Source organism: Neofelis nebulosa, chromosome 12 (genome assembly GCF_028018385.1).
Source record: "Neofelis nebulosa isolate mNeoNeb1 chromosome 12, mNeoNeb1.pri, whole genome shotgun sequence".
NCBI lineage: Eukaryota > Metazoa > Chordata > Mammalia > Carnivora > Felidae > Neofelis > Neofelis nebulosa.
Window position 1 is genome coordinate 15,064,065 of NC_080793.1, and position 25,403 is coordinate 15,089,467.

Here is a 25,403-nt window from a genome sequence, read left to right on the forward strand (position 1 = left end):
TGTGATCTGTTGGGTTGTGGCCTGTCTGTCTGGACTGTGCTTGGTTTGCCCGTGTAGACAGTCGGTTCCGTCCCCCTCGCTTCGTCTTCCCCCTGTGGGGCGCTGCAGTCACCTCTGCTTGGCTCTCTGGCTCCTGAAATCTCCATGGTTTTCTCCACCATGTGTGGTTCTCCTCCTCAGTTTCTGACCTTTGGATAAATTGTACCTTGTTTTTGAGGCCTATAGTGCACCTTATAATATGTTTTTGTTAGGTATTTTTTGCTGTCACTTAAGTGTGTTTTGAGCAGGGTGGGTGGGTTTCCTGAATGTACTCACTCCTCCCCCTTGACAGAAGTCTCTCCGCTCATTCTTTCCACGGCAGCTAGAATCGCCCCTGCAAAGCACACAAGTGACCGGGCACTCTGCCACAGAGCCTTGCAGTGGCTCTCCTTTGCTGTCACGCCTCAGTTCCCCCCTCCTGGCTTTCAGCCTCACCCCCTTACCCTCCAGCATGTCTCATCTGTGTTCCCCTTGTTTGCCTGGCCTAGAATGTCCCATTTCCCTTTGCCCTGGACACCCTGGGAACGTGGCTCCGTAACCCATTAAAAGTTGTGCAGGGCCCATGTTTGCTTTTTTACCCCATGGAGCAATGATTTGTTGACATACCTGTCTCCAACCCAGGCTAAGGCCTTGCAGGCAGTTTTGCACCCTCAGTGCCTGTCCCAGGGCCTAGCACAAGAAACACCCACAGGGATTCTTCTTGAACTGCTCTGCAGCCTTTTACATGCTGGCTTTGTTTGAGTTCCTGGGACAACAGAGCCTGAAGTAAGGATTCGGGTACAAGTGGCTTCTTGGGAATATGACTCCAGGGAGCAGAGTGAGTAAGATAGGAATAGAGGCAAAGCCAGTAAGGGTTCCTGAGTGATCTGGTTGGTGCCATGGGTGGCCGCAGTGTTGTCTCTCCATACATTGGAAGATGGGGACGTTTCCCCAGTAGCTCTCTTCCCCCGCTGCTTGAGGGTTCCCCTCCACATGTAAACTGGTTCTCACTTCCCACTGCCCTGCCGGGGGATCAGGGAGCCCTGGAAAAGCTCCAGTGCAGCAGAGAAAGGCCAGGAGTGCTTGAGGAGGGACTGTCTGTGTCTCCAGGTGCCGTCCACACAGCATCCACGCGGACTGAGCTGGGGTCCACGGGAGCCTGGGGCATGTGGCCAGGGGCACGAAAGGACCTGCTACCTATACACCCTCTCGTTTAATCCTCATCGCTGTCCTGTGGCAGGGGAGCCTGACCTTCCAAAGAGTCGCTGAGTTAGAACTTGAAGCCATTTTCGTGTGATTTCAAAGCCACTGCTCTTCCTATTATGAGTGGTTCACAGCATCCCTTCATTCAGCACCTATTTCCTGAGCACTGACTGTGTACCGTGATGGGCCTGCTCACTGATGAGTCCACGAGGTTGGCTGGATCCACCGTAGCCATATTTGCCCCTGGATGTAGGAATGGAGCTGGGGACGGGCGGACCTTTCACTTGTCAACAACACTTGATGACCCTGTTTGCTCCTTTGTAGGCCCAGCCTGCGTCCTTAGAGCCACGTGGCCCCTCACCTGTATATACTTGTGTCAAATCAATTCTCCTCCTCTTATCCGTGAAATAGACAAGGTAGTACCCACCTTGTGTGGTCACATGAGGTGACCTGGGATAAAATCTTTGGTGTGGGTCCCGGCACTTGTCGGGCAGTCAGTGTGCCCGACAATGCGGGATACTGGGTAGGGCACAAGAAAACCGAGTTCTTCTCTTTCCTTCCCTTTTGGAAAAACAGGCCTGACCTTCTGAAAGTGCTGCGTGAACTACTTCTGGAACGAATATGCTTGGCAGAGCAGGGAGTTTCTGCAGAACGCCTTGACGGTAAAACGGAGACGTCACTCAGGCAAATGGTTGTACAGCTGAGAGGTGAACTCGGACATTTCACCCGACCCAACTCGTTGTCCAAGTCCCACGATGAACTGAAGTCGCCTCGGACGGCCCGGCTAGAAATGGCAGGTGAAGCATCCAAGCCGGAACTGAAAGATGCCTCCGTGCAGACCGTGACCGTGGAGGGTGACACGCTCGGATTCCAGCAGGAGGGCAAGAGAGAGGCTTGGGAAGAGAAGCCACCGGATGCCGTGCTCCACATGGAGGGTCAGCCGGAGAACTTGTGCGCGATGTCAGGGAGGCACGTCACCCCTCTTGCCTTCCCTGGTGGGACCCACAAAGTAAGCTTGTTTGTATATTATTTATTAATTCCTTCTTTTATACAGAGGTAAGACTTCAAAACTCACCTCTGATCCCACTTGATTTATATAAAATCCAGTATCTCCCTCTACCTGTACTTAGTCTGGCCTCTACCTTGAGGTGTGTGTTTTGTCTTAACCTTCCCCCCAGCCCAGTCTTATTTATCTCTATAGCGTGACATTTATGCGGTTTCCTTATAGAGTCATATTTATGTATCTGTTTGTGTAGCTTTTTCTTTCATGCCGTGTACCAGGAACATCTTTCCTGGTAATGGCTTTGTAGAATTCCATCGTGGGGAATGTGCCAGAAATTGTATGACTTCCACCTCCAGGTGGACACTTACTTTTGTAGGTTGCAGTGAAATTGTGATGACTTGAGTCGGGCCGAGTCGGGCCGAGAACCTAGGTTTTCTCCTACGCAGACTTTCTGGTGGAGAGGTACTTTTCTGTGAGCTTTGTCTACATTCTCGTATCCTTACAACACCTGTCAGAGCTGAGGAAGCCGGATTTTGAATGCTCGCAGGTAGCCAGCAGTTAAAGGGTGGAGCTGGGACAGCCATGCCCTTTCCCAGGCTGGCCCCCAGCTCCTGCTGGCCCAAAGTGGTAGGGTCCGGTTTTGTTGGGTGAGTGCATTTTGCTTCGGTCAAGATGCTGTCTCTATGCTTCTCCTCAAATACCATCACAGATGCCAGATTATTAAAAGCCAGGCTCTCTTGGCAGTGTTCGATTGGACCTTTTACTGAAATCCTCCTGGGCTGAGGGGTTGGGGTTGGTTGGTCCCCGCAGCAGGGAGATGTGAGTGTTCTGGTGGAGAAGTAGGTCATGTTTCTAATAGAGCTCCAGCGATGGCTGTTGGTGTTCTTGTTTCTGATGGGTGTTTTGTATCTGAGAAATCAGCTGTACACACTGCTTCATAGCATCAGAATGGAGAATTAAGTTTATTTTCTGACCACTAAATTACTGCTTTTGTGCATACCAAAGGGAGTTAGATATATCATTAGCAAAATTGCTTTTGATTGTTTTAAATTATGCACCAAAACTGTAATTTCTAGAAAAGGGTTTTCTAAAGATATCAGTAAAGACAAAAAAAAAAAAAAAAAAAAAAAAAAGACACTGCCATTATATTAACGGTACTCCAGATGCAAATTTGTGCGATTTGGCTGGGATAGAAATGCTCTCATCTGCCCCCCGCCCTGTTAGTTTGTACCTGTGTATTAGGAAAGCTAGGTGTTTTTTTTTTTCCTCCCAGTTTATGTGGGGGATAGCCTCCTTTGTGTAGGAAAATTGCAAAATCGAATGAACTTATTAATTTCCCTGAATATATTTAAAAACTATTTATTTTTTAGTTTGGAGTTCTCCTTGCTCGTGTCTTCAAAAGGAAGGCAACTGTGTTTATTTTTTAGTGTCTTCTGTTTGTGCCAAGATTGTTTGTGCTAGGTCATCACATTTAATCTTCTCAGGAAGCAGATGAGGTAGGTGGGTATTCCCTACCTTTTACACATGAAAAATACAAGCTCGGAAAGGCTCAGAAATTGGTCCAGAGCGAGTCGGCTGTTAGGAGGAAGAGTAGGGCCGGAGGCCGGAGGCCAGCTTCAGAGGCAGACAGGGATATTCTACACAAACCTTTCCCAGGAAGGGAGGAACCCTCTTGTCACCATTCCAGACGTACCTGGGATTGCTTCAGGCCTGACCGCTCACCTTTCTCAGTGGCTCGGATGGGACGGGTGTGACCTGGAACCTGAGGCTGGCACAGTGGCGACTTGAGGAAGTGCGTGGTGAGCGCCGGCTAGCGCCTCGTACGTGGCCGTGTGTGTGCAGGTCGAGCGCGGTGTGTGAGCCTTCCTGGCCCGCTTCCACCGGCAAGTGAGGAGTCCCGTCATGACATCTTTAATAAGGTGGTAGGTGGGACTCCGCTCAGCGTCCATAAGGTAGCATTTTGTGCGGTGTTATTTTAGAACCCGCGTTAGGTTGACTGACGGCAGTCTTCCAGCCTGAAATTGGCTTTGGCATTTGTGTACTTGCAGATATCTTTTCTCCTGCCATATGACACACAGATTTGGATCTAAGAATAAAGATTGGTGGAGACTGAGGACCAAGCAATTGACTGTTATTTTCCAGTCCTCTCTGATGAGGCATGCACTTCCTCCCAGCTGGTCCCCTTCACCACCTCAGACTGTTCTTGTCCTTGAACCTGTTCTCTTCCCTCGAATTTCAGGACAGAGAGTGTCTCACTTTCCTTAACTGAGCAGCAGAGGCTGAAGAGCCGTTGCGAGGTCCACATCTCTAACCTTCTCGTCGTATGGCCTCGGACGGGTTGTTTGACATCTCGGTTCTTGGTCTGGAAAATAGGCCTGGTAATTTCTGTTATCCTGTGAGCTCTGGGAATGCAGTTTGCCTGAGGACTGTGGGAGAACGTGCTTGAAAGCATCGTACATCCTAGAACGTGCAAGCAGGGCTCCTGCCTCCCTTTTCCTTCTTGGGAGACCTTGCTGATTTCATCATTCAGGGTCCCAAGTATTTCCTGTTTTCCTCTCAGGTTCCTTCTCTTCCACTTAAAAAAATTAAAAAGGATAATAGCTTCATTGAGGTATAATCCACATATTATACAGTTTATCCATTTAAAGTATATAGTGCAGTGGTTTGTTTTGTTTTGTTTTTGTACACACAGAGTTGTGGAACCATTACTGTAATAAGTTTTAGAACATGTTCATTATCCAGAAAAGAAACCCTGACCCATTAGTGGTCACTTGCCATTTCCCCCCGTCTGCCCTAGCTGTAGGCAACTGCTAATCTGCTTTCTGTCTTTCTATGTTTGCCTATTCTGGATATTCATATGAATGCACTCATACGGTGTGTGATGTTTGGCGACTGCTTCCACTCAGCGTAATGTTTTCAAGGTGCATCCGTGCTCTAGTCTCTTGTTAGTACTTCATTTCTTTTTATTGCCAGATGATAGTCCATTGTATGGATGTAGCACATTTAATTTATGCATTCGTCAGTTGATGGTCATTTGACCTGTTTCCACTTTTCAGGTATTATGAATAACGTCGCTGCGAACGTTCATGTACTACAGGTTTTTGTGTGGACGTGTGTTTTCATTTCTCCTGGGTGAATACCTAGGAGTGGAATTGCTGGGTCAGGTAGTAACTCTATGTTTAACCTTTTTTTTTTTTCTTTTTGAATTTTTTAAAAAATACTTATTTATTTTTGAGAGAGAGACAGAGTGAGCCTAGGGGAGGGGCAGAGAGAGAGGGAGACACGGAATCCGAAGCAGGCTCCGGGCTCCGAGCTGTCAGCACAGAGCCCGACGTGGGGCTCGAACCCACAAACTGTGAGATCATGACCTGAGCTGAAGTTGGACGCTTAACCACCTGGGCCATCCGGCGGCCCTCTGTTTAACCTTTTGAGAAGCCACCAAACTGTTTTCTAAAGCGGCTGCTCCTAGTTTACGTTTTCACCAGAAACATGATAGTTCCAGTGTTTCCACGTCCTTGCCAACACTTGTTATTATTTTGATTATAAGCTGTCCTGATGGGTTGGGAGTGGCAGTATTTCACGGTGATTTGATTTACATTTCCCCGATGATTAATGATATTGAACATCTTTTCATGTGTTTTTGGCCATAACTCCATCTCCTTTTGAGATATGTCTGCCAGATCCTTTGCCCATCTTTTAATTGAGTTATTTGTGTTTTTTGTCATTGAATTGTAAGAGTAGTCCGTATATTCTAGATTTGGTCCCTTTCCCCAGCTTTTGAACATATTTAAAATTCTCCACACTCAAAAGGCACCCCCATTTGGCCTCTTAAATTATTTTTTGTACGTTACTTCCACGAATAGTTGAGTACCTACCGTGTTCTTGTGGTGAAGGCCGTGGATAGAGCATGACCAAGAAATGCGGAGTTCCTGAGCGCTGGAGCTTGTAGGCCAGGGCAGAAGACAGACGAGTAATTGCACAGGCAGTGTACCGCCCAGTGTAGGGGGCGGTGTGCGTCCTTAACAGAGAGACCTGACCTGGTCTTGGAAGTCAAGGCCCATTCTCCTGAGGGCGCTCTGAGTCCTAATGTTGTATTGGGATTACGCGAGGGGTGGGGGTCGGCAAGAAAGAGTGTTGTAGACACAGGAGGCGGTGTTGGCCAAGGCCCTGGGCTGGAAAGAACACAGACACTGAGGAACTGATAGAAGGTGAGTGTATGGGCGTAGGGAAGCAGGAGAGGGGCAGTGACTCTGCGTGGAGGCTGTGGTGAGGATTTTGACCTTTGTCATAAGGGAGCAGGGAAGCATTACAACAGTTTTAAGCAGAGGCCAGGAATGGTAGGTTTGCCTTGCCTGCTGCAGTGGGGAGAGTGGACTCGAAAGGCCAGGGCTGGATGGTGGGGGGGGGGGCGCTCAGGAGGTGGTTGCCGTGGCTAGGTGAGCACCAGCAGCGTCTTGGGGCTGGTGGGGGGCGAGGAGGGCCGAAAGGCCTCAGAGACCACTCGGGGGCAGGGATCCGTGGAGCCCGGCGAGTGTGGCGCGTGGGTGATGAGCGTAAAGGGCAGTCTGATAAGGACTCGCGGGTTTGGGACGCACGGTGAGGGGATGGTAGCGTGATTCACCAAGAGTGTTGAGGCGGCGTGGCTTTGGGGCAGGGGCTGGGGTGGCGCGAGCGAGGGGCCGAGGGCTGGGCTGGCCAGTGGAAATGAAGGTGCCCGAGCCAGGCGGGCGGGGAGATCTGAGCCCGCCTGGGCGGTCGCCGCGGGGTCAGTGACTCGGTAGCCAGGGGGAACTTCGGTGGGAGGTGGTTCTGGTGGCCTCGCAGGGGCGGGAGGCAGGTTGGCTTAGACCGCGGGGTGGGGCGGGGGGCGGAAATAGAGAAGGAGCAAGAAGGTGCTCCTCAGAAGATCGTGTTGAGGACAGGACTGCCGTGTATTGAGCATCTGCCGTGTCCGGAGACGGTGGGCCAGGGCCAAGGAGGTGTCGACGAGGAAAAGCTTGGTGGCGGCCAGTCAGACGAAGAACCTGCCAAGACACTAATTCTGCAGACCGGGAGATAAACTTAGGTGCCACTGTAGGAACCGGAAGTGTGGACGGCCGGCTTGAATCCTGTTGTACGAGGTCGGCCTGAGGACGTGTTGCCTGCGTGACCAGAGGACGTATATTCATTGTCCTTTTCGTGTGTCTCTTCAGGATGCCAAGAAGTCCCGCTTGCCCATCCTGATAAAAGCGTCCCGGTCATTGGGAAATGTGTACCGGCTCCCCGCCACCCAGGAGCTGGTGACCCAGCTGCAGGGCCAGGTCCTGGAGCTGCAGGGGGAGCTGAAGGAGCTTAAAGTCCGCAACAGGCAACTTCGGCAAAAGTTAATTCTGGCTGAAGCGATGACGGAGGGGAGGCCAGCGCCAGACAAAACGCTCCTGAAAGGTAAGCACCGGGAGAAATGTGTTCTCCGTGCGCGAGACAAACGACCCGATAGAGCTGCTCGAAATGTCAGCCTTGTTGTGCAGAACTGCGGTAAGCTTGAGTATAAATTTTATGAATTACAGTGATTAATCTTGACTCTTGACAAACACACAATCAAAGGAACACAATAAGGGAAATGAATCTATTGTTTTCATTTATTCTGGAGTCCGCGTGAAGGGGACTTGTAAGCGCTCGCGGGTCTTGTGAGGTCACCGCTGCCTTCACTTGGGGTGGTCTGCGGGTACCCCGGCTGTGGGATGATTTCAATCTGGGTTTTTGTGGTTTTTTTTTTTTTTTTTTTTCTGGCTTTGTCTGTGGAAGCCTCAGGCATATGGGTAAGTCGCGTGTATAAGCGAGAGTCCTCGTGGTGGGGTTTTCTAGAATGTCCAGGCTACATCACTTTGGGTTCCTGAGGGCTAATTCCCAGCCCTGTTGACCTTACGTCTTCCTCTGGAAGTGACCTGCCTCCCCACCCACTTTGAACCTGCTGTTTCTGCACTCGTGGGAGCCCCCAAAATGGAGGGCCCCTGGGTTAAGATGTGTCCAGGTTAGACTGCATAGACTCGGAGGGAGCGTGTGAGATAGCGTCCCCTCGGCTGGAACAGTGACAGTGGTTTGGGGCCACCACCCCTTCGAGAGTCTGAAGAAAGCTGCCAGCCGTTACCAGAGAGCAGTGTAGGTGAGCACACAGGTCGTGTCGTACCTCGTTTTCAGAGGGTTCGTGAGTCCGCAAAAGCCCACGTGCACTCCTGATTTTGAACTTCTGCTGCAAGCAAATGATAGCAACACCCAATACCAAGCAGTCTTTGATTTATCTATTCAAAAAGCAGTGGTTACATCCTCCTGTGTGCCCGGCACCGTTGTGGGCCCTGGGGAGATCGTGAACAAAACAGGTGACCTAAGTGTGTGGACAGCTTCCCTTCCTGTTGTGGGGAGGAAGACAATAAGCCGATAAGTGGACAAGCTGTATGTGAGATGGCAGGTGCTGTGGGGAGAGAGAGAAGGCAGGGTCAAGGGCATGGGTAACGTGGAATGGGGTAGAGTTTGCTACCACACATGGAATGAGCCTCCCTGATGAGGGGACATTTGAGTGGAAAACGGGAGGAAATGAGTGGAATCGTCAGTCAGCTTGGAAAGTGCGTTTTTGGGGGAAGGAGCAAGGGCACAGGCCCTGACGTTGCTTTGAATTTGGGCAGTTGGTTGAGTAAGAAGGCCAATTATGTGGCTGGAGTGGAGTGAGAGAGAGGAAGAGGGAAAGGGGTCAGGGAGGCGCTAGGAGGTCGTTCTAGGGCTTTGTCTTTTGCCCAGTTAAGACGGGAAACTGCTGGAGGGTTTGGAGCGGCAGAGTCACATGACCAGACTGCAGCTTTATAGCCGGGCTGGCAAACTGCGGCCTCTGGGCCATCCATGCTCGCTGCCTGCCTTTAAGTTTTACCGGAACACAGGAACATTCCTCCGCATCCTGTCTGTGACTGCTTTTGCGCTCGATAGCAGAGTTGAGTGGTTGTGATGGAGGCCGTGTGGCTCACAGAGGCTAAAATATTCTGTATTTGGCCCTTTGAGAGAAGCGGGCCGACCTGTGCTTTAAAGGATCACTGGTAACGTGAGCCATCAAATGATGGAGTTGTCTTGCACTGAGGTGGGGAAGGCCGCAGGAGAGGCAGGCGGAGGCGGGCACTGGGTGTCCGGTTTTGGTCTGACTTGAGATGCCTGTTGACCATCCCCGTGGAGATGCCAGGTTGGCACTCGGGAGATGCAGGAGTCTGGAGTCGAGGGGCTGGATCTGGTCTGGGCCTTTGAACTTAGCAAATGCCAACCTGTGGCTGGTCTTTGGAGCTCTGAGGCTTGGAGGGCTGCTGAGCAGACCCTGGAACTGAGACTGGACTGTAGTGGGTGGAGCCCGGACGGAGAAGGAGCAGCCAGAGAGGCAGGGAGGGAGCCACGAAAGGGTGCCATCCAGAAGCAGAGTGAAGAGCAGGCTCACTGTGCCAAACATTGTCAATAAGTAGGCAAGGATGGCGGAGTGGACTCGGGATTAAGGAACAGGAGGCCCTCACTGGTGACCCTGAAGGGAGCTGCGTCCCTGGCGTGGCCGGGCCTGCCTGCCACAGGTCCCAGAGAGGCAGTGGAGGAGAGGAACCGAGACGGCAAGAAGAGACGGCTGTGAGGGATTTTTACCGTGAGGCGGTGTGGACAGGCAGGGCAGTTAGGAGCCGCGTTGTCAGGGGGTCTCAAGGGATTCGGTGGATCGGGACGGTGGGGACTGCGGCAAGGTGGGTAGTCACGGCTACGGCCTGGCAGCGTGAGCCGCAGAGCTGGAGTGTTCAGGGAAGAGATCATGATCTGGAAGGGTCCGCGAAGAGTGAAGGCACCTAGGCTCTTCCAGGTCTGTGATAACAGGGGTATGTGGGAAGGAAACGTCCAGTCCTGGGGGCGCTGCGGGAGAGGCAGTGTCGGGGCGCCGTCCAGGTCCTCGGAGCGAGGGGCAAGGTGCATGTTCAGGGAGGAGATTGAGGTTATTCGGGATTTTGCCATCGAGGAGTTTGCTTTCTGGGGTGGGAGACTGCATCCGGTTAGGGGATGGCCAGGGTGGTTCAGGGCTGGGCCGTGACCGGGAGTCTTGGGCTTCCTGTGTCAGTGATGAGAGAAGCGCCTGTTGTTTATTCGGCCTCACTGCCCACTTTAAATGCAAGATGAATTGACTCTTCTTCACAGTCCTCGAGGCAGGAATAGTCATTATCCCCGTTTGTCTGTCGTTGAGGCCACAGTTTCAGAGATGAAGTGACTTGGCTACAGTCATACTGCCACTAACTTCCGGCGGTAGATTTGCACCAGCCTGCCTGATTTCGAAGCCTGTGCCCTTCACTGCTTCATAAAGCCTCGTGTCTGATACCTCGCGTATGGATTTTCTGATGATCTGTAGCGTATGGTGTTTTCCATTTATGTTTAGGTTCTCGGGTTCACCTTAGTGGAGGTTTCAAGATAATTGGGGCTTTGGCATACTGCTCTTTCCTTCCCCCCTCCTTTCCCACTTGGTTTCCTTCCTTCCATCCATCCATCCATCCATCCATCCAGACATCCATCCATCCATCCATCCATCCATCCATCCATCCATCCAGACATCCATCCAGACATCCATCCAGACATTATTCATGCATTCCCTGAGCACCTGCTGTGTGCCAGCCTCGTGCACTGGGTGTAGGAGACGGACAGAGACAGAGAGACAGAGGAATGAGATAGTCTCAGTGCCTTCTGAGAACTCCCTGTCCAGTGGGAAGGGGGCAGATAATTAAACACATCAGTGTGGGGCAGAAGCGGGGGGCACTTCAGGGAGGAAAGATTTGCACGGCAAAGGTGACTCAGCCCAACAGAGGCCCTGGCACTTTGCCCGGAGCTTGCCGTATGCACTTACCAATGTTTTTGTTTCTTGCTGAGACACCAGGGCGCCTCAACCAGGTGCTGCTCTCGCGGTTTCCCAGGAGACGCCCGAGGCCTCTCTCTTCCAGGGGAAAAGTGGGCATGAGTCTATAGAATTCATTTTCTCACTCATAGTTTTCTGAGAGCCTAGACTTAAACCATTTCAGACAAGCTGCAGTATATTTATGCTTTTTATGTCCTGTTATGGCAGCTCGATAGATTAATTTTATCTTATAAATTGCATTTTGCCTCCCCAGTGTTTTTATTTTCCCCGTTGTATCTTTGTGTTCTTCTCAGTTGCTTGGCTAAGTTTCAAGTCTACGGTTTTATTTATTTTTCCTTCTCTTCACGAACGCCTGTAGCCCAGCCCCTTGTGGGAGCAGCCTACCAGGACAGCCCAGGAGAGCAGAAAGGAATTAGAACCATGGCCTGTGTCTGGAGAGACAAGGAAGGGGACAGTTATCAGCACACCAGCCACGAGACCGGTCGGAATTCAGCCTCTGTGTGTGTCGAACAGCTTCCGTGTGCCAGGCACTCCTTGGGGTCTTGTATAGAAAAAATTGTCACTAAGCCCTGCAACAGGCTTCTTAGGACATCATCATTATTCCCACTTCACACGTGAGGAAGCTGAGGTTTTTAGAAAGAATTGATCCAGGTCACCCAGCTGGTAAGCGGATAGACGAGCGGAGGTCTGGTAGACTGTGCGTCCGAGCTTACCAGTCTGTCTGCCACGCTTTCCTCCCAGGCCATGGACTGGGTCCTGGCGGGCATGGTACGTGCTCTCAGGGACCTCACAGCCCAGCAGGCAGGCAGGTCTCTGTGTGGTGCTGGCTGGGTTAGGTTAGGTGTGCCCCACCGGCCTCCGGCTGCCCAGGAAGGGGGGTAAGAGGTGAGCCCGAGCTGACTCCTGGTTTGTGGGGTTTGTCAGGCAGGCCGGTGGGAAAGGTACAGAGACATGAGTGAGGTCCCAGGCAAGTCACATCTATTTCTTCTTGGCAGTATAAAGTATTCTAAGCATACAGAGAATCACAAAGGGTGATAAAAGAATATTCATGTTCCCATTCATCCAGAATGAATAAATGCTTACATTTTTTCTTTTTACCTTACATCCATTCCCCTCTGCCTTTGTTACAAAAAGGAGTCACCTTTCATCTGGACCTAATTCACTCCATAAGAAATAATTATCTTCAGGAATCCTAAATTTGTCATGGGGCGGCTGTGAGAACACCGTCTCTGGGGAAGTACTGAGTTACGATGTCCGCTTCCCCGAGGCCTCCAGTCAGTGCACTGAATACCTGGTCACATGCTTCTGAAGGTTGTGGGCTTTGAGGAGAACGCCACTCTACCAGGCAGTAAAGTACTCTTAGCTGAATTGTAGAAAGTTCCAGAGCTGCAGTATTTCCTCTAACACAAATAAGTGGTCCTGGAGACATCTTTTGAGTTCTTGTTCACAGCCAGTTGGTTACTAAAGGCTTCGTGTCGAACTGGCACTTTCCTTTTCCCTCCCAAATCCCCATCATTGGTGACCTTCTTTCCTTTTTCTGAATGTGCTTCTAGAACTTTGCACGTGCTGTTGCCCCTGCCTGAATTTCCCCCCTTCAGTTGAGGCCTAGCCGAGGCCCCTATCTTTTAGGTCTCGGCTTAGATGTCATTTTCCAGGGAAGGCCTTCCTGAATCCCTCAGTTATTTAGACACTCCTGTTGGCCTCCCAGGTTTTGGTCTGATTCCACAGATGTTATTGGCCTTCACACTGAGGGTTGAGGATTGCCCCTCCCCGCTCGTGCACCCCTGCTACGGGAGACTCCAGGCGTGGGAGGGGTAGACACATCAGGAGGCGGCATTCAGAGCTGGAGGCAGGTGGCCAGGCTTTGAAGGAGGGGCTGTGCTGCTTACTCGCCCCGACCCTGGGGCAGGTTCTTACCTCTCTAACTAAACCTCAAGTTCCTCTTCTGTAAAATGGGGATACTGGTGACGCCTCGCTGGACTGTCACGAAGACTAAACGGATATCACAGGCGAGGTGCTTGGCGCTCGGCGGTAGGCCAGGTCCTGGCATAGTTACGTGTCCCGAGGCCTTTCTGAATGTGCTTCTAGAATTTTCTAGAGCCTTCAGGCTCACACCACATACTACAGCTTGTGATCCTCCCTGTCCCACACCCGCCGTGCAGTGATTTCTGATGAAATATCTGCCTTTGGCCCTTCATCGAGGGCTGCTGGGCCGCGAGTGGCAAAGCCACGCTGCAGAGCCCACGCTGGGCCGCGAGACGTGCTGGATACCGGCCTTGGCACTGGGCCGCCGCCTCCTCGCTGCTGCTGAACACCAGGTGCTGTGGATTGGGGGTGCTTCCAGAGTCGAAGTTACGAATGCCGAGCGTGTGAGTGTGAGACTGGTCGCGCCGTAGGGTCAAAGCCTCCAATGGAGGGTAAGTGTTGTGTGAGCGGGCACACCGTCCCCACCATCCTGAGATGCACGTGCCCCTAAACGTCAGAGCCGGCCGCGGTCTGCACCACGGCAGGACATTTGTGTGGGTCTTAGGTTTGTCTCTGCCTCATGATTACTTAATGAAAATCATCAAAACCGATCATTATTCCCCTGAGTGAACATTGCTGCTTGCCATGAGATTCCGCTGTCATGAGGTTGTTATGGCAGAGATACTTCCTTGACTCGGAAGGTGATCTGCTGGGGAAAAGGCCTTCCGAGATGTCTCGCTCTGTCTCTGTCTCTTATACCCATTCAGCCGGCAGTTACTTACTGAGTCCCTTGTCTGCCCCAGGCCCCGGGCCAGGCCCTGGATTGCAGAAGGACATGCCTGCACGTGAGAGAGCGCGGGGACTGGCGACTGTCACACATTTTGTGCAGTAGAAATGCTGTGCGGGGAATGCTTCCTTTAGGTCATGGAGCAGCTGCTTTCTAAAATAAAAAGAGTTATTTTATGGTATTTGCATCGTGAACAGAGAGATAAGAAGGGGCTTACAGCCACGAGGAACAGTTGCGGAACCCAGAAATTGGAATATACAGTCTGCCGAGGATTCTGGTGCGCTTTTCCTTCTGAGAGCTCCCCCAGGCCCTGCCGTCCAACCCGCACGGCTGCTTAGGCAGCGCTTCCCCTGGTCCTCAGCCCCGGCTCGCAGGCCTCCCGCCTCCTGCCATAGCATCCTCTTCCATCTTCAGACAGTTTCAGGGAAGCAAAGACTGTCAGCATTAGCTGGGCTCCTTTACCACTGCGAGCCAGATGCTTTTTGCAGAGCTGTTGTGCCGTGTGATCCTAAGAACACAGCAAACACAACCCTTCACAGTAAGCGATGTTCTTTCCATGCAGCGCGTGAAGCGACTGAGGCTCAGAGAGGTTAAGGAAGTTGCCTAAGGTCCCGCAGCTAGCAAGTGGCACAGCCAGAGTAGGAAACCAGATCTGTTGGATTTTGAAGATGGGTTTTCCTCCTGTATTCTGCTGCCTCCCAAGTATTCAGCAACCCTTCTGTCAAGCTGAGGCTTCCCCAGACATGGGGTAGTGTGGTATGTGATTAAGGACAGGAGCTCTGGACTTGGGCCTGAGCTTGAAGCCTCATAACAGGCACCCTAGGCATCTTTTTGGGGAAACTGAGGCTCTGGGACGTTAGATTACTTGCCTAAGGCGATGGAGTCAGCAGGTGGCAAAGCTGGGTGTGAGCCCCCTGCTCTTTGGTTTCAGAGCTCCGCATTCTTTCTCCAGCACCGCCCCAGCGCTTAGACAAGTTTGGCCGCACGTCTGGGGATTTAAACTAGCTGTCAGGAAATATTTCCCGGCAGGGTCGTGCATCAGTGAAACGGCTCACTGCGGGGGACATTGTGGCACCTCCTGGAAACTGTTAGACGTGGAAATGAAAAGAAGGCTCCCATCAGGGATGGGTTTTAGAATTGCTGCTCTTAGTGGTACTTCACGCACTCCCCGATATCTCTCAGGCCTGCACCGAGTTCTGGTCTGGGCTAAGGACTGTACCAGGCACTGGGAACGTGAAGGTGAAAGGCCAGCCCCTCCTGGGAAGGAGGGAGAGAGGAATCCAAATAAACAATTGCTAGGTAGATAAATAAGCAAGCCGATGTAGTTCCTCTGGCAGCATCCTGCATGTGGAATGTTTGTCCCGGGCCAGACGCATAAGGGGCCGTGGAAGCACAGAAAGGAGGGACTGTTGTGCACAGTATGAAGATGGGCTTGCAGAAGGAGAATTAGATCTGGATGTTGGAGGGTGAGTAGGAGTTTGTTGAGTAGGTGTAGAGGACCAGGCATATTCCAGGCAGAGGGAACAGCACGTGCAAAAGCATGGGGGCACAAAATAGCCTGGTGTGTGCAGGGAATTCTGGCTAATTTAGTAGGGCATCTCCATAGGTGGTGTGAGGGGATATTCCTGGGAAGCCTGCCCAGAACTAGATTGTGGAGGGTCTCAGATGCTGTAAGAGGGCGTTTGGGTTTGGTCCTCAGGATAGTGGGGTTATCGATGGATTTTAGGTGGGTGTTGGTGGTTATCATGGCCAAGCTCACTTTTCAGACTAGTTACTCTGAGGAAGAGGGTAAGAGGAAGGACTAGGGTCAGAGAGGCTTGTTAGGCTGTGGCCGCACAGGGCCGGTGGGGGGTGGCTTTCGGCAAAGGAGGTACTGATATACGCATGTCTGATTTGCAGACTCTGAAATTTACCAGCCCGATGGCCTTGCCGTCTTGCCAACGTGCAATGAGAATCCTTCTGAAGATTTTCCGGGCCCGACCTCAGTAGCTACTTACTTGAGTCAGCTTCCCACTAAAGTCAGCGTGATTGGGACCCACCAGTCGGAGAACGTTGACACCTCGGGTGATGCAGAAGACTTAAAACAGAAAATCTGTGACTTGGAAACTGAGCTCGAGGGCTACCGGAATTTCTTATTTCAGCTTCAAAAGCACTCCCAGTGCAGTGAGGCCATTATCACAGTTTTGTGTGGGACAGAAGAAGCGGCCCAGGATGCCTTGAACAAGCCCAAGGGTAGTGCCGACGAAGAAGAAATGACCTTTTCCAGTTTGCAGCAGGTTCGGTATGTGAAACACATGAAGATCCTTCATCAGCTGGCTCCAGAGGTGACCGATGGTGGGCTGCTGGAGAGCCTCAGACGGCAGCTGGTGGATCAGGAGTGTCAGCTGCAGAAGGAGCAGAACTTGAACGTGGAACTTTTCAGTGAAATCCGTAACCTGCAGAATAGGTTCAGAGATCTCTCCCCCTCCAGGTACATCCCACCTCTGCTTCTTCCACGGTGGCAACCTGCGGTTCCCGCACGTTGCCTCTAGGTCAGAGCCCGTGAGCGAGGGGGGGGATGCTGCTCGGTGGGTTGTGGTTGTGGGTTGTGTGCCGGGCAAGGCTCGATGGTGGGTTTAGGGCAGGTGGGCCCGATGGAGAGGTGAACGCGAGGCCACAGGGAGCGGTGGCCGTACAATTCTTGTGTTGTGTCTTCCGGAATTGGCAGAACAGATTTTGCCCTCCTCAGGCTGGGAACAGGGTGAAGGTATTATGCCAGCCACTCGGGGAGTCCTGGTACATTTGCTGAACGGCAGTGTTTCCTCCTGGACCCCGTTATTGGCTTTTACTGCGGGGTTGAAACTGATGTCCTAGCTGGGGTAGGAAGGATATAAATATTTCCCGTATCTTTACCCTTTAAGGTCATCTTAGAGAAATAAGCCTGTGTTGAAAGAGAAGAATTCTTACGTCATGTTTTACGGGCATAGATAGGTACAGTTTTGCTTTATGAGATGTGACAAAAAAGCGATCAGTTGCAAAGTTGACCTTCATTCGTCACTAATTTGAGACAGACACATTATTCTAAATTGTCAGGAGCCAGAGCGAAGTTTTTCGAGCCTTCGCAAACAGCAGGCTGGGAGGAAGCTTGCATTTTATTGAAAGACAGTAGTGTCAGATGCCCAGGTAGGCACTTTTCTTATTTAATCCTCAGCATCGCCTGGAAAGGTGGTGTTCCTAAATATGGATGAGGAAGTGGAGCCTTGAAGAGGCCTCCCTGACCGAGCAGATGGCCCAAGGAGACGGGTGGTGTTGCTCAGAGCTGTCGCCAGTGCGCGAGCCCGCAGTGTCCTGCCCGAGCCTCCCCCCCCCCCCCCCCCCCCCGCCCCATGTTCTTCCTCACCCGCGAGGCCTGCCCCACCTTCAAGGCTGACGTCACATGGTCTGTACGTGCACGCTCACCACCAAAGGCGGTCAGCAGCCCCACGTACTGCCCTCATTTCAGGAAAAGGGGGACACGTTGAACTGAAGGGTCAGTATCTTTGCCGAGCCACACTGGGGCCGAGTTACTGTGGCCACGCTGTATATGAGCCACGTTTTGCTTAACTTGGGTTTTTCTCCGTGCCTCGGAGTACTGGTGGGCTCACAAGGGGGAAGACAGATCCGGCGTCAGGAGAGGTTGTATCGTGCGATGCAGCATGGGCTTTGAAGGCGGGCTGTTTGAGTCCGAAACCTTCCCCATTTAACTTCGCGATCTCGGAGTCCGTTTCCTCACTGTAGACAAGGAGGTTCATACATTTGTTGAAAGATTGGGAGGAACGGTTAACTTATAAAAAACACCTAATGCAGTGACCGGCAGATCATAGACCCTCCATAAATGGTAGTTAGGATTATGATTACCCCCTGACCTTTGGAGAGGAGAGAGTCCCGACTTTGTTTTCCTGTGTCAACAGTTTCTTTTTTCTTCTTCATGGGAATTTGTGGCGGGGTCCTCTGACCCTTGGAGCACTTGTTTCTATAATTCAGAATAATATTTTTGAGGAGTTTATGGAAACTAAATGTTCTCCCGAGTTCTTGCCAGTTTGTACTGTAATTGGGGGCTTTATAAGGTTGAAAATAGTGCAGAAGAACCTTTGTTCCAGCGTTTGTGGGTGGTTTTGAAATCGAAGGAGTGACCTTACACACTTCCAATTTTTCGAGAAGTATATATACTTGTACAGCTGCAGGCTTTAAAAAATTGTGCTCTGTCATTTTTCCAATTAGTGTTAAGGTCACAAAAATGCAATTCTGAAATGGTGCAAGTGTTTTCTCCCCCCGCCTTTTATCAGATACGATTCATTAGTTCAGTCCCAAGCCAGGGAGCTCTCCCTTCAAAGACAGCAGATTAAGGACAGCCATGGCATCTGTGTCATTTACCGTCGACATATGAACACCGTGATTAAGGCATTTGAGGAGTTGCTACAGGCCAGCGATGTGGATCGCTACGTGGCCGAGGGCTTCCAGGAGCAGCTGAATCAGTGTGCCGAGCTACTCGAGAAACTGGAAAAGCTGTTCCTCGATGGTAAGTAGGGCGGGGGCTTGCGAGTCTTAAGACACAGCATTTATCGGTCTAAGACTTCTTGGCAGTACTTAGCTCTGCTCTGATGAGGGGACAGCGGAGCCACACTGGCTGCTGTCCCTTCCGGTGACTGCTTCTAGTGGCTGGTGGTCCTCACTGCTCCAGACCCGGGGTCCGGCTGGGGAGGGACACCCCTCCAGTGCCCGCCACATGGCTGCTCCAGATTTTCAAGAGAAGATGGGAATCGGGATTTTTTTTTTTTCGAGGGGGAGGAGGGTAAGAACTCTTGAGTTTTAAATGTTGGCAACAACAGACAAAACAAGCAAACAAAAAAACCCCAAACATTTATCAGTTAAAAAAAAATCTATTCAAGGGTCAGAGGTGGTTTAGAGCAAGGATGAAAGAAAGCCTCTGCTAAACAGTCACTATGTGCTAGGCACTTAAATAGGGGCTGTTGCATTTAAGTAAAAAAATAATCATTTGCAATTCTTTTGAGACTAGAATGAGAATTCTCTTACACTCTTTACCCAGCTTCATCAGTTTTGCCGTATTCGCTCTGTCGTTTTCTCTCTCTGCGTGTATTCAGATCTTCCTCGATTTGTGATGGGGTCGCATCCCGGCAGACTCATCACGAGTTAAAAGTATCATAAGCCAAGAACGCATATAACGCCCCAACCTCCCAACACCATCGCTTAGCCCAGCCCAGCTGAAGCGTGCTCAGAACACCTACAGTAGCCCACTGTTGGGCCCTGTCCCCTCGTGCAGAGCCCATTTTATAGTGAGGTGTCGAGTACCTCGTGTTGTATGCCGAACGCCCTGCTGAAAGTGAGAATCAGAATGTCTGTGTGGGTCCAGAATGGTTGTATCAGTTATTTCCCCTTGTGATGATGGGGCTGACTGGGAACCGCAGCTCACCGTCTCTGCCCGGAGCCAGGAAGGAGGATCGTGCCGCATGTCCCCGGCTCGGGAAAAGATCAAAATTCAGCATCTGCAGCACAGTCCTTACTGGGTGCCTGTTGCTTTCACACCGTCCTGAAGTCAAGACCTGTAAGCTGAACCATCATAAGTCAGGGACCACCTGTGTTGGCACGTATATACACGCATACGTATGCATATATGTGCGCACATACATTATTATTATTGTTATTTTCTAAGACTTTGTGTTATGTTATTTTAAAATGGGCTTCACACCCAGCACGGAGCCCGATATGGGGCTTGAGCCCAAGGTTCTGAGATCAAGACCTGAGCTGAGATCAAGAGTCGGACGCTTAACCGACTGAGCCACCCAGGTGTCCCCCCCTGCCCCCCGCTGTTTTTTTTTTTTTTAATTTTTTTTAACGTTTATTCATTTTTTGATAGAGAGAGACAGAGCATGAGTGGGGGAGGGGCAGAGAGAGAGGGAGACACAGAATCCAAAGCAGGCTCCAGGCTCCGAACTGACAGCACAGAGCCTGACGCGGGGCTCGAACTCACGGACTGTGAGATCATGACCTGAGCCGAAGTCGGACACCCAACCGACTGAGCCACCCAGGCGCCCCCCCGCTGTTTTTTAAGATTTTATTTTTAAGTAATCTCTGCACCCAACGTGGGGCTCGAACTCACAACCCCGAGATCAAGAGTTGCACACTCCACCGACTGAGCCAGCCAGGCACCCCACATCATTATGATTATGATTGTTATCTTCTCCTAACCCTCTGAGGATGGATTGATGGTGTCCTGTCCTTTCCCCCTAGATGTGTCAGTGTGTGGCCCCTCACACTGGAGACACTCTCTTAGCCAAAACACCGCTGCTAAATTCATGACACGGTATCATCGTCTCATATAGTCTATACTAAAATTTCGCTAATTGATTTCAATAATGTCTTTTATGAATTTTATTCCTGATTCTGTTCCAGGACCCACTCCCTACGTTACATCAAGTTGTCTGTCTCTCTGGTTTCCTTTAATCGGGGGTAGTCGTTCACCCTTTGTCTTTCATGACACGGACCTATTTGAAGAGTTCAGGCCAGTGCCCCAGTTTGGGATTATCTGTTTCTTTAGGATTAAGTTAGGAAAATTAGATGAGATTATGTGATTTGGGGAAGAATACGATGTTAAGTATTGTGTTCTCATGGTATCGTGTTCACGAGGCCGCATGCCGTTAGTTTGTCCCGTTTTTGGCGAAAATAACTTTGACCGTTTGGTTGAGCTGATATGCGTCAGGTTTCTCCACTCTCAATGACAACATTTCCCTGTGTCATATAGAAGCAATTAGTGGGAGGTACTTTGTAACCTTGTAAATACTTGGCTCCTCTTCAAATTTGTACTCGAGGTTTGCACAACGTTCCTTGCCTCTGTTATTAATTAATGACTATGATGGTGGCCACCTGGTGGGTTTTTTTTTTTTTCCCTAATGTCGTTATTCTGTCTTCATTTCTTATTAGATGGCGTCTGTAGAAGGATAAACTCTTCCTTTACCTGCCCTGTTTTATTCCTATATTTGTTGTTTGTTTATTAGCAGTGTGGACTTAGTTTAGGTTCTTATTTTATTCAGGGGACTATTACTCATTCTGTCATTCATGCCGATGCTCAAATTGTTCCTCATTTGGCAAGTGGCAATTCCTTTTGACAGGTCTCCATCTTTTGGAGGAGCTTCCTTCTGTACATCTGTGCATCCTGGCACAAAAAAAGATGTTCCAGCCCCATTGATACTGTCCCTGCCCCTGAATCAGCCATTTCTCCAAGTAGCCCTGGTTCATCTTAAAGGAGAATGCTATGTAAAAACTATGATTTAGAGGGAGCGCCTGGGTGGCTCAGTTGGTTGAGCGTCCGACTTCGGCTCAGGTCATGATCTCGTGGCCCGTGAGTTTGAGCCCTGCGTCGGGCTGTGTGCTGACAGCTCAGATTCTGTGTCTCCCTCTCTCTCTGCCTCTCCCCTGCTCATGCTGTCTCTCTCTCTGTCAAAAATAAATAAACATTAAAAAACAACAACTATGATTTGGGGCTGTGTAGGTTCATTGCTACTAGGGGATCATTGTTTCTAGACCCTTCAGCAGGCGGGACTAGAATATAGCTCACATGCATACACGTGCATATATATAACAATATGTAATTTATTTTAAAAATCGTTATTTCACAGTGGGGCCTCCAATTCCAGTCCAGCCCACCGTGCCCTTTATTGCTGCTTCCACTTCTGTATTTGTGTTTCCTGTCTCCAACAGTGAGAATCCTGGCTCTCACATCAGTATATCCGCTCCTTTGCTTAGTTCTCTAAGACACACAGATAGTTCCAGAATTGCCCCATCCTTAGTACCGTGAAAAGCAAACCTACTAAGAGATCAGTTCTTTTAGTTTTTACGCTAAGGGTATGTAGTCAGGTATTAAATTGAAAAGTAATTGGATTTCATTCTTTTTTTTTTTTTTTTTTTTTTTTTTTCAACATTTATTTATTTTTGGGACAGAGAGAGACAGAGCATGAACGGGGGAAGGGCAGAGAGAGAGGGAGACACAGAATCGGAAACAGGCTCCAGGCTCTGAGCCATCAGCCCAGAGCCCGACGCGGGGCTCGAACTCACGGACCGCGAGATCGTGACCTGGCTGAAGTCGGACGCCCAACCGACTGCGCCACCCAGGCGCCCCTGGATTTCATTCTTTATGCAGTGTTGTTAGGATATTCATGTGAAATATAATTAGATTTATTTGTTTCCATTTGTGCTCAATTTCAGGGTTAGGATTCCCCTCCCGTTTTTACTGATTTCATTTTATGTTTTGAGTATGAAAAATATTAAGGTGGTTCTCAAGCTAAAACTTTCTCCATTGAAATTGCCTCTGCGAAGTCATTATTTTTGTCCCTGTCCTTTATATCCATGAGTATGACTCTCTAGTTCCCCTGTCTCAAACCTTCGGGAACTTTTAGGCTTTTAGGCATCCCAGCCTCTCCACGGAATGGGCATGTGCCTGAGACACTAACACCTTCCACTTTGCTAAATCCGGTGACCGCTTTTGGATGGCACCTCACCCAAACTCACAGCAGTATTTTTTGGATGTGGCCCGTCCCTCCCTCCTGGGGGAAACCCTTTCCTCCCCGGGCTTCTAGGAGGACACCACCCAGAGCCAGTTCTCCTCCCACCCCGCTGGCCGCACCTTGGAGGTTCTGCCTTCAACGTGTACTGCAAATCTGACCAGTCTCCCCTTCCTCATTGCTGCTGCGGCTCCAGTGGATTATTCCAGGCCTGGCCTCCCCGGCCTTCCGGCCTCCACCTGTGTCCTGCCACGGTCCATTTCCGTACAAGAGACAGAGTGACCTTTTCAAAATGTAATCAGGTCCTGTTCCTTCTGCTCAAAATCAAAGGCTTTCCTATGCGACTTGTAAGAGTTAAATGATGAGCATGAAGCCTTGACTCAGCGCTGGGTACACGGCTCCTATGCACTCCGTGCTTGCTAATAGCTATACCTGTTGTGAGCGGGGGGCTCACTCCTCAGAACAACCTGTTTTACTTGAGGAACTTAGCCTTACAGAGGAAAGTCGGTTGCTCAAAGTTATAACTGACTTGGTGAAACCAAGATTTGACCTTAGTTCTTCTGTCTTCGTACATACAAAACAGATGACTCACGAGGGTCCACCTATATTCAACTTAATTTCAAGATAGAACGTGGGATGGTTTGGGTTTCTGGGTCTAGAGAGCTTTTCCTGATTTTTTTTTACAGAACCTAACAGCTCAGGCCTGTTGCACATTGATTGTCCTGGGACTAGCTCCCCAGGACCCTGAGGGCCAGGACACAGGAGCAGTTGACTTTTCCCAGCTTTGCGAAACCCACTTTCTTCTGACTAAGGGTTTCCAAATAAGCTAGTTTCCATTGTATTATTGGAGAAATGACTGGGTCCTCAAGATAGAGCTGTATCTTCCAGGCCCGAGGCGTTTTTCTGTTTGTCTGTCTTCTTCCTGCAAGCCCTCAACCGGCCTGAGGAGGTGGGAAGCCCGGGAAGCCGAGAAAGACTGCCTCTGGCACCAGCTGCCCTCCCTCACTCATCCTCTGGCACCAGCCGCCCCCCTTGATTTATTTTTTAGTTATTGACCTTGACAAGCCCAAGGAGATCTCACTTCTTGTTTCTTGCTGGTTCTGGAAGTAGAAAGCACTTCAGGCTTAGCAGACTACACAAACACAGAACTTTATTTTCTTGTATACAAAAGGCGTAAAAGTCTCAGGTACCTCTCTCTAACTTCCTTTCTTAGTAAAATGTAACCAAGGTGGGTCTCTCTTGGATGCTATCCGAGGGGTCTGGCTCCTGCATTATGAAAGGAGCTTATTGTAAAGTAGTTTTATATTTGAGGTAATTGCATGGCATGAGTTCCTAAAAATTTTAAATATAACTTTTTTTTTTAATTAATACAAAGCAGTACTTGTTTATGGTAGAATAACAGATAAGCAAATACTCCTATAATTGCATTATTTATACAGCAAAAATGAACGCCCTGGAATTTATACTTTCAGTTCTGTTTTATACGTATATGTATTTTTTGTGGAACTAGAACTCTTTGCAGCCTTTCCCTCTGTCCAGTTGTAGATAATAAATATTAACCTACATTGTAAGTTTTAGTGACTGCAGAGCATTCTTTTGTATGAATGTCCCGTAATTCACTTAATCATTCCCCGTTAGGTGGACATTTAGATTGTTTCCAGTTTGGGGCTATTGAAAGAACACCATGCCGGAATCTTTGTATATATCCCTGCTTTCCTTTAATAATATTTAGTTGGTAGGATGATGGTGTGGTTTCTCACTCCTTGTAAGGATGACAGCCGGGTGTGTTTTCTAGCTTCACAAGCTAGGGATTTCACTAGGGGTCCAGAACCCTGCAAGATTTCTCTGCCTCTGTGCATTTTTCTGAGATGAGGATCTGCAAATTTCAGATTCTAAAAGTGGGTTGGGAGCCAAAGTAGATGGAGAACTGGGGTTGCAGTCCCAGGTTTTCCACTGTGTCCTCGCCCAGAGTGCCCCCCAAGGCCAGTAGCGTAAATGAGGAGGACGGCGTTGTCGCCAGGAATGTCTGAGTAAGCACTGAGGAAGATGGTAGGAGATGGTGAGGTAGCCTCTTTCCTCCAGCAGCTCACCAGGTTTGTCAGGGTTTAGCCACGTGAATAGAAGGCAACCGCTGGGGTCCTTTCTCTTGACTCTCCTCTGCCTGCAGGAAGAACCTAAACTGTTCATTACTTTCAAGGCCTCCCACCGTCTGCCTCGTCTAGCCCACTACCGTCTCGATGGTGGTGGTGGTGGTGATGATGATGATGATGATGATGATGATGATGGGGAAGCCATGAGGAAGGCTGGTCTTTAGCAGCTGCATGTTGTATGCTAGGCATTGTTCTCAGCCTAGGAGAAGGTACAGTTCATCACCTTCGTTTAAAATTGTTTTAATGTTTATTTTTGAGAGAGAGACAGAGAGCAAGCAGGGGAGGGGCAGAGAGAGAGGGAGACACAGAATCCGAAGCAGTCTCCGGGCTCTGAGCCGTCAGCACAGAGCCCGAAGCGGGGCTCGAACTCACGGACTGTGAGATCATGACCTGAGCCGAAGTCGGACGCCCAACCGACTGAGCCACCCAGGCGCCCCCATCATCTTCATTTAAGAAACAAGGAACAGAGAAGTTAACATACTGGCTCAGGGCTGCACTAGGTGTAGCAGGGTCTGGATTTGAGCCCGGGCAGTTTGCTTCCACAGCCTGACCTCCTGACCGCCATGATGTGGTACTTCCCACACTCTTGTCACTTCGGGTGTCTGGTCTGTACCTCTGTGCTGTGGGCCTTGCTTGCAACTCCCCACTTCTGGGACTTTGTTCAAACCACTCCCTTTGCTAGCAGGCTTTTACTGTCTCTTCCCTTCTAGAAAGCTTCTAGGAAGCTTTCTTTGTTTACCCCAGGTGGAAGCAAAACTGTTTGGTTTTTTATTCTGGGTTGTTCGTAGCTTGCACATGACAATTACGTCCGGCCTTGTGAAGGACACTCTGCCAGGGTGGACAGAACAGACCCTTTGGA

At 50.1% G+C, this 25,403-nt stretch overlaps 1 protein-coding gene across 7 annotated transcripts in view; it reads left to right on the plus strand.

The window, feature by feature from the left end:
- CDK5RAP2 (CDK5 regulatory subunit associated protein 2) overlaps positions 1-25,403 on the plus strand; it is a 171,049-nt gene that overhangs the window by 108,929 nt on the left and 36,717 nt on the right. For 5 of the 7 annotated variants that reach the window (XR_009251448.1, XM_058694351.1, XM_058694353.1 and 2 more), the window contains 5 exons: positions 1,798-2,230; positions 7,417-7,648; positions 11,467-11,589; positions 15,760-16,330; positions 18,165-18,397. Coding sequence is in view for 6 of the 7 variants with exons in the window: in XM_058694351.1 (XP_058550334.1) it covers positions 1,798-2,230; positions 7,417-7,648; positions 11,467-11,589; positions 15,760-16,330; positions 18,165-18,397 (1,592 nt within the window). In the remaining variant the exon portion in view is untranslated. The remainder of the gene's footprint in view (positions 1-1,797; positions 2,231-7,416; positions 7,649-11,466; positions 11,590-15,759; positions 16,331-18,164; positions 18,398-25,403) is intronic. The other 2 variants (XM_058694350.1, XM_058694355.1) reach the window with 2 other exon arrangements.